The following is an 8,766-nucleotide window of genomic DNA, read 5'->3' as shown; positions in this document are numbered from 1 at the left end:
ACATATAATTGATTGGGAGAGTGAGTTTGGATCCCAGGTAATTGCTCTTTTTTTTTTAACAGCCCCTTGGCCTGCTTCATCCACCAAGGATGTGGCTGGTTAGGTCTGTGAGTGATACAAGAAGTCTGCTCTCTGGAGGCTGGAATTGAATTAGGCACCAGCAAGACAGATTTTTATTAGATTTATTAAAGGACTGAGGGGAGGAAGGCTGGAAAAGAGAGGAAGGGAAATATCTCCTTGGTGACCTGGGGGCTCCCACTCTTTTTCTTGCAGTGTGTGGAGGTGGGTGCAGGGGTTATCTCCCAGGTCAGAAGGTGACACAGCGTTGTCCCCACCCCAGGAAGCTGATGGAGAGGGTGACCCTGAGCCTGTTGCTACCTGGAAAGCCAAGCACATGTGTCTGCTGTCCCCCCACAAGCACCCCTGGCACCCCATCCTGCCCAGCACCTCTCCCAGACACTCACCTGGTATCCCAATCCCTGGGATTTTGCTCCTCCATCCCCCCAGAGTGCTCAGCCAGCAGCTGCCTTGTGCTAATTAAGAGCAGAACAATCATTCTTAATTAAGGCCAAAGTGCTGGCAGCAGCAGCAGCTGCCTGCCCAGCTCATCCCATCTCTCCCAGCCCCATGGTTGGGGCAGAGAGGGAATAAGAGGGGGATTGTTGTTCCTCTGGGATTGCTGCCCAGCTGCAGCTCCCAGGGTGACAGCTGTGTCCCCTTGCTGTGGCAGGAGGTGGCTCTGGGGACTGGTTGGAGCCTCCCCACTGCAGTGCTGAAGCCAACTCCTCAAGCACCCAAACCCTGGGGGTGACAAGAAGGGGGAAAGCTGGCACAGGACACACACAGAGTCATTCCTGCTCTCCTTCCACTCCAGTCCAGAGCTGGCAGCTGGCACAGCATCTCCCCAAAACCCCTGAGTGCAGAAAATGCAGCAGAATCTCCAGGACTGCAGCTGGAGGCTGAGATGCCTCTGTCCCCTCTTGCCCTGGTTTATGAGTTGCTGCCCACAGCTTTTCCTGGAGTTGTGGAGCTGGAGGCAAGTGGCATCTCCCTCACCTCCTGCTGCCATACACCTGACACCCAGCCTGGCCCCAGGGCAGGGAAAAATGTGGGAACCTCTCCTTCCAGGGGTCTGGAAGGGATCCTGACACCCAGCTCACATCCTTCAGCCCTCAGCTGCAGAACCACCCTGGCTGCTCCAACACTTCTGCATCCTCAGGAGACACCTAAAGATCTCAGGGGCACCTTCCCTGGCAGGTTTTGTTCCCAGTTCTGTTCCCTCTCCCTTGCAAGCTCCCAGAAACTTCCCAGCACTTCCCTACTGAGCTTCTCACACCAGGTTCCATTCCTTTTTAAGGAGCTGACTCCCTAAGAGCAACAACCTGGGGTTATTCCAGTGATTCACACCCAAAAGCACAGCCTCAGGCTACCAAAACTTTATCCAAGTTTGGTGTTTGGGTCCTGGTGTTTGCATTTAGGGCTCCTTGTAGCACATTAGAAAAAAAAATCAAAGTTCAGAGCTTTGCTCCCTCCAGGAAGGTACCAGCAGAGGTCAAAGCTGGCAGGTTATTTGCTGTATTTTAGTTATCTGAGTTCTGCAAATGCAATTTCCAAAACCCCTCAGACCTGCAGGGCCTGAGAATGGCAACTGTGCTCTGTTTTGCACAGCCAAACCCAGCAAACATGGAGCATTCTGACACTCAGAGGAAGATGTTGAACACTCAACAGACCTGGAAGAAAGAGCAGATTTTGCTGGGGAAATGGTAAATTGGTTTGGTAGTGTCAAACTGGGGCATTATGGTTGAATTTTCTATCTATAAATCAAAATTAATCATCCAGCTTCTCTAAACACCACGTTTAAACAATGCTTTGTGGGTTTTTTCTTTTGGGACACATCTGTCAAATGGCATCACATTCAAGATGCTTGGGAACAGGGAGCTTTTCCCTGCAGCTCTGGCCACCAACATCAGCAGGACTGGTGGGAAAGCCCTGGCCAGGGTGGCCATGGGGGACAAGGCCATGAACATAAAACACCATCCATCCCTCCATCCATCCCTCCAACCCTTCCTCCAGCCATCCATCCAGCCAGCCATCCCTTCCTCCATCCATCCATCCCTCCATCCATCCCTCCCTCCATTCATCCCTCCATCCCTCCATCTATCCCTCCATCCCTCCATCCCTGCCTCCCTCCATCCCTCCATCTCTCCCTCCATCCATCCATCCATCCCTCCATCCATCCCTTCATCCCTCCCTCTATCCCTCCCTCCATCCCTCCATCCATCCCTCCATCCATCCCTTCATCCCTCCCTCCCTCTATCCATCCCTCCATCCATCCCTCCCTCCATCCTTTCCTCCATCCATCCCTCCCTCCATCCTTTCCTCCATCCATCCCTCCCTCCATACATCCCTCCATCCCTCCATCTATCCCTCCACCCATCCCTCCATCCATCCATCCATCCATCCATCCATCCCTCCATCCCTCCCTCCTGTGCAGGGCTCTGCTCTGGCCAAGCAGCACTTTCCCCCATCCCAGAACTGCCATGATGAAGAGATTTCCTCTGCCCCCCCTGCTGCACTGCTTCTTTTGGGCAGGTTCTGGGCAGAGCTTTCAGCTCCTTCCCTGTTTCTCAATGCACCTCCACAGCCAATTATCTGTAATCATTAGTGAGTGGCCTGTTTCCTCCTTCAGACCTAATTAGTGGGCAGGCTCTGGAAAAATCTTCCTCAATCTCATTTCCTTCAGAGGATGCACAGGTACAGGAGGAGACAGCCCAGAACAACCTCCCCCATTCCCCAGAGCAGGAGCATCCCCTTTCCAGCATTCCCTAGGGAAGAGAGAGCAGGGGAAATTCCCAACCTGGAGGTTGGTGATGCTGACCCAGCCACCTTGCAGTGGTTCTCAGTCAGAGGAGAATTTTCTCCCCCTCCAAACCCCATCCTTAGGTGGTGCAGAGTGCTGGCAATTAAAGGGTTACAACAACATTTAGCAATTAAAGCTAAATTAAACCTCCCCCCCTGCTTGCTTGGCTCTTACCTGGTGACTGATGCCATCCCCTGGGGTGGCTCCTTGGCAAAAGGTGGCTGTGCCCATCACCCTGCCCTGTCCTGGGGACAGTGCTGTCACCCAGCTGGGGACAGGGCCAGCAGAAAGCTGGAGGGCCAAGAAAAAGGGGAGCTTTGGATCTGCACTCAGGCAAGCTGGAATAAATCAAAAGGCATTAAAATGCAGAGGAATCTTGAAGCAATGTGGCATCCTAACTACCTGGGAACCACCTCGTGGATGCTTTTCCCTCCCTCCCTCTTTTATTTATAGGCAGAATTTATATCACTTAAATAATTCATCCTGATTTGCCAGGTAGGGCCAGGGCTGGGGAAGTGCCTGCTGGCTCTGGGTTTCAGTGGCTCCAGGGCTTGCCTGAAGGCTGGAAATTAGGATTTGTGCCAATGTGCAGGGATGCTGGGGTCCTGCTGGGTGCTGTGGGCAGCAAGCAGAGCTGGGAGAGGATGCAGGAGGGCACTGGTGATGGGTGCTGGTGGTTATTCATCACCCTGCACCCAGGGTGGAAAACACAGCTTAATTTTCTTCCAAGCTGATGGTGGAGCAAGGCTGGGACTACACCTGTTGTGGTGAGCACAGAGAAGCTGAGAGGGCTGGGCAAAATAGGTATAAGACTAAGAAATAACTCCCCAGCAGAGCCAGCTGCCTCTCACCAGCTCCTGGAGGGGTTATTGGGTGCTTTTGCTGTTTTGCAAGCAACAGAGCTGTGTGCACAGGGAATGGAAGAGGAGAATATTTGGGTATGGATTCAATTCTGGCCCAGTAAAGAGGCTCAGAGTTGCCAAGACTGAAGCATCCTGCAATAGCTGCTCCCAGGAGCAGGATGCACAGGATCCCTTCCCCTTGGCTCCCTGGAATCTGTAACACTCTGAGCCTGCCACACTCAGGTGAGCTGCCTTTTATTTACAAAAATGCCTGTAGGAAGAAAGAAAGAAAGAAATGAGTAATTTTCTAGACAAGTATCTGGCTCAGATAAGGTCTTGTGGCTATCTGGTGGCTCATTTTCCTGTTTCTCCAGCACATTTCTCAAGCAGTGTCTGAAGGAGTTGTCAAATGCCATCATTTAAAAGTTATAAATCTGGATTTTCAGGAGTAATGGTGGTTTAAAAGCTCCCTGGGGTTTTTTTTTTTTTTTTAGTCCTCCAAAGAGAGTTTTTCATACCCCCTCCTTGGTCAGGCATCACTCAAACAGGGATGCTCTGCTCCAAGGGTAGAGAATTCCAAGGCTTTCCATAGAGCAGGAGGATTGGGAGAGGCAGGGAAAATACCAGCTGGAAAACCAGAGCTTGCACTTCAGCACATCTAGGAAACTGTCTGCAAAAACCAAGAGAGGTGCTTGCCCTGGGTTAACCCAAGAACAAACAGCCCCACAAACCCCTTCCTCCAGTCCCAAAACTCACCTGAACAAATGAAGATGTTCAGGAAACCCATCCCAAGCTGCTGGGATCCTTCAGGAGCAGATGGGAAGGAAGAAGCCACTGTCTGAACATATTTCTTTTATTTATTTTCTTTTCCTGAGAACAATCTGCTCAGCACCAGTGGTGAAAGACTCGTTTGCAGCAGTTTTTAGCTGTGAATTAATATCATCTGGTGCCTCACCAAGGGGCAGGGCAAGGTTTTTTCTGGGTGTTTTCAGCTGGGCTGAGGCTCAGAGCTTGGGAAATCCTCCTGGACAGAGGGGCAGGATTTAGGATTTAGGAACAAGCTGCTTCCTACTCTTAACATGCTGTGATGAACCCCCTGCCCTTTAAGTAACTGCTGCCTTCTGGAGGCATAAATACATAAGTGGGAAAGAAAAAACCAAACCCACCATTCCCTCCTGAAAGACCTAATTTATCTGGAATTATCCATCCTTGGCTATAAATCCCCTTTAAAACTTGGCAGGAGTTTAAAAGCTGTTACAGCAGTGACTGGATATTTTGACCCAAATCCTCAAGAAAGAACAAACTGAAACCCTGTAAGACATCCCAGAGAGCTGTACTGGTGAGACTGGGGCTGCTGGGAGAGCCTTGGCTGGGGAGCATCATTTAGGGATGCTCCTGAAGCCCTCCTCATCCTTTCAGTTGCTTTCTGAGCAATTCCTGCTCAGAAAATACTTTAATCTGCCAGTTTTCCCTGCTGTGCATAAGTCCAGCAGTGGAATCCCAGGAGCTCTTGGGGGGGTCCCAGCTGGGACAGGAATTTTCAAGGCTCCTGTCAGCTTTCTGAGCACCACATCCTCTCCTGCCACATCCTTTGGGAAGCAGGGCACTTATCCCTGGTGTCCACCTCCTCAGAGCTGGCTTTGACACATCTGGTTTCTCCCTTTTTATTCTTTTTGCTTCTCTCCTTGAAGCTGGAGAGACTCCAGCTTTTATTTTATTGAGGCCTCATAAACATAAGCAGCTGCAAAACACTTCCCTGGGCAAGGCAGGGCAGGTATTAAAAATAATTCCTTACAATTCCTTAGGTTTGGCTTCTTCCCTTCAACCTCCCCCTCTGCCTCTCTCCCTGAAAGAGGAGAGAGCCCAGATTTTTGTGTCCCTGTTGAGCAGAGCCAGTGCCACCAAGTCCCTCCAACAGCCCCTGGGGTCCTGCCTCCCCTTCTGCAAGGTTAACCCCATGGGCTGGGTAAAAATAAAAATGAAAAAATAAAAAAGAAAAGGAAAAAGAAGAGCCTGAAGACCCAGCAGTTTGCCTTCACCACCCAGAGATGTCATGTCCAGGCCATCATTTCCACCAGTGAGGGCTGTGTGCTGGTGACCCCTGGGCAGATGTGGCTCCATAGGATGAGCTGTATGATCTATAGGGTTCTCTTTGGGGTCCCAGGGAGCTGCTACACACGTAGGGGAAGCTGCCACACTGCACGTGATGGGAATGAGTGTGATCATCATCCCCCTCCTCCCTTCTGTGGTCCAGAAAGCTCCTGGGACCTCGTGTTGCCCCAGGGACAACTTTGCTGCTGCTGGAGCCCCATGCAGGGCATCCATCTCCATCCTCAGGAAAAGAGGTTCAGCAGGAAGCCAGGCACAGGGGGGTGGGATGGTGCCTGCTGGGGTCCTGATTTAATGAAGGGGGAGCTGGGGTGGGCTTGGTGTCCCTAACATCCATTCCCTGACCTTTTTTTTCCCAGGGATAGAGGGATGCATGTGCAGCTCGGAGCAGCAGGAGGACAGCACAGCCCCGCAGAGATAGGAGTGGAGTTGGTTCACCCTGAGGACACAGAGGGACCTTCCAGGCTCCAAGGAAGTGTGAGGCTTCCCAGGGAAGAGGAGAACTGCCCATCCTGCCCTGCCAGCCAGCCCTGCCACCCGCCTGCCACACTCCCAGGGCTTTGCACCGACATCTGGAGCTGGGAGCTGGGGGGTGGTTTTGCACCTCAGGATCACTGGGAAGCCTGACAATGCCAGGGGACCTGTCACAGAGAAGGGACATCCCTCCAGGAGGCCCTGCACACCTCTGAGCTGCTGCTGGGGGTGCTGGTGGGGTTGGTGGGTGCGTGGGGCAGAGATCCACAGGGCAGAGGAGCGAGTGGGGTGTGGAGCTGCCAGCTGAGCCACTGCTCCTCTGAGGACCTCTCCCCGGGGTTTTGGGGGGGAGGAAGCAGCCCTTAAAGCCTGGCTTTGGTGCAGATGTGTCCCTGCACCCTGCCAGCAGGGCTGCTCCCTTAGCGGTGGCAGCGGCGCGGCCCTGGGTGTCACCATGGTGCTGCCGCCCCCCGACAGGCGCCACGTCTGCCTGACCACCATCGTCATCGTCACCAGCATGGCCTTCATGGACGCCTACCTGGTGGAGCAGAACCAGGGGCCTCGGAAAATCGGGGTCTGCATCATCGTGCTGGTGGGGGACATCTGCTTCCTCATCGTCCTGCGCTACGTGGCCGTCTGGGTCGGGGCGGAGGTGAAGACGGCCAAGAGGGGCTACGCCATGATCCTCTGGTTCCTCTACGTCTTCGTCCTGGAGATCAAGCTCTACTTCATCTTTCAGAACTACAAAGCTGACAAAAAAAACCTGGAGACGGTGGCCAGGAAAGCCCTGACCTTGCTCCTTTCCATCTGTGTGCCGGGGCTCTACCTGGTGCTGGTGGCCTTGGACAGCATGGAGTACATCAGGACCTTCAGGAAGAAAGAGGATTTAAGGGGACGCCTCTTCTGGGTGGCCCTCGACCTCTTGGATATCTTGGACATCCAGGCCAACCTGTGGGAGCCCCACAGGACTGGTTTGCCTATCTGGGCGGAGGGGCTGATGTTTTTCTACTGCTACATCCTGCTCCTGATCCTGCCCTGCGTCTCCCTCAGCGAGATCAGCATGCAAGGGGAGCACATTGCCCCCCAAAAAATGATGCTCTACCCCGTCCTCAGCCTCGTCACCATCAACATCGTCACCATCTTCATCCGGGCCGTCAACATGATCCTCTTCCAGGACAGCAGGGTCTCCACCATCTTCATTGGCAAGAACATCATTGCCATTGCCACCAAGGCCTGCACCTTCCTCGAGTACAAACGCCAGGTGAAGGAATTCCCCCAAAACGCCATCGCCTTGGAGCTCCAGCAGAACTCCCTCTCCCACAACCAAACCATCCACGGAGCCCAGGGCATCCCCCACGAGCCCTCACCCACCAGTGAGATCCTGGACACATGAGGGGGTCACCCCCAGCCCAGGCTGGGTTGGGATAACTCGGTGCCAAGGGGAAGGTTGGGATGTGGGATGCAGCATGGGGATGGAGCCACAGACAAATCCTGGCAGTGAGGGCTCTTCCAGGCACAAAAATACCAACAAAAATACCCCCAGACCTCTTCATCTCAGGTATAAACCCCCCACCCTTTGCCCAGGAGTCGTCCAGACAAACCAAATGAACTTGTAAAAGGACCAGAACCTCACTCTCCATCCCAAGCAAAGACTGCTAAGGTTGCAATGTCCCTTTTTAATGTCCCCTTGGGCACCTCCCCCTTTACTGCGAGCCTGGAACGAAGATTTTATTACCTTTTTATGGAGTTGGGAGGGGGGGCACAGGTGTGTACAGGTTTGGGGTGGGATGGGGGGGGACCTGTGAGTCAGTAAAACCCTGTGATTGTAGATGTCTTCTTATCTCCCATGGTTGTGTTTACAATTTCCTATTTATAATTGCTCTGGGGTCATTGGTCTCCTTGGGGTGGCTTTGGGATGAGAGGGAGCAGCATCCCTGGGGCTGCCCCAAGGGCTTTGGTTTCCTTGGGGTGGCTTTGGGATGGGAGGGAGCAGCATCCCTGGGACTGCCCCAAGGGCTTTGGTCTCCTTGAGGTGGGTTTGGGGGGATTGGAGCAGCATCCCTGGGGCTGCCCCAAGGGCTTTGGTATCCTTGGGGTGGGTTTGGGATGGAGGGAGCAGCATCCCTGGGGCTTTGGTCCCCTTGGGGTGGGTTTGGATGGGGTGGGAGCAGCATCCTGGGGCTGCCCCAAGAGCTTTGGTATCCTTGGGATGGGTTTGGGATGAGAGGGAGCAGCATCCCTGGGGCTGCCCCAAGGGCTTTGGTCTCCTTGGGGTGGGTTTGGGGGGGTGGGAGCAGCATCCCTAGGGCTGCCCCAAGGGCTTTGGTCTCCTTGGAGTGGGTTTGGATGGGGTGGAAGCAGCATCCCTGGGGCTGCCCCAAGGGCTTTGGTCTCCTTGAGGTGGGTTTGGATGGGGTGGAAGCAGCATCCCTGGGGGTGCCCCAAGGGCTTTGGTCTCCTTGGGGTGGGTTTGGGATGAGA

General features: G+C 53.6%; 1 protein-coding gene across 1 annotated transcript; it reads left to right on the top strand.

The window, feature by feature from the left end:
- The first annotated feature begins 6,739 nt into the window (after positions 1–6,739).
- LOC115598670 (transmembrane protein 121) lies at positions 6,740–7,753 on the top strand. The gene has a single exon (XM_030455374.1). The coding sequence runs from the start codon at positions 6,740–6,742 to the stop codon at positions 7,676–7,678; it is 939 nt and encodes a 312-aa protein (XP_030311234.1). The 3' UTR covers positions 7,679–7,753.
- Positions 7,754–8,766: the final 1,013 nt, after the last annotated feature.

This window comes from Calypte anna, chromosome 8 (genome assembly GCF_003957555.1).
Source record: "Calypte anna isolate BGI_N300 chromosome 8, bCalAnn1_v1.p, whole genome shotgun sequence".
NCBI classification, from domain to species: Eukaryota; Metazoa; Chordata; class Aves; order Apodiformes; family Trochilidae; genus Calypte; species Calypte anna.
Note: the sequence above shows the minus strand (reverse complement) of the source record. Positions and strands in the feature narration are given on the sequence as shown.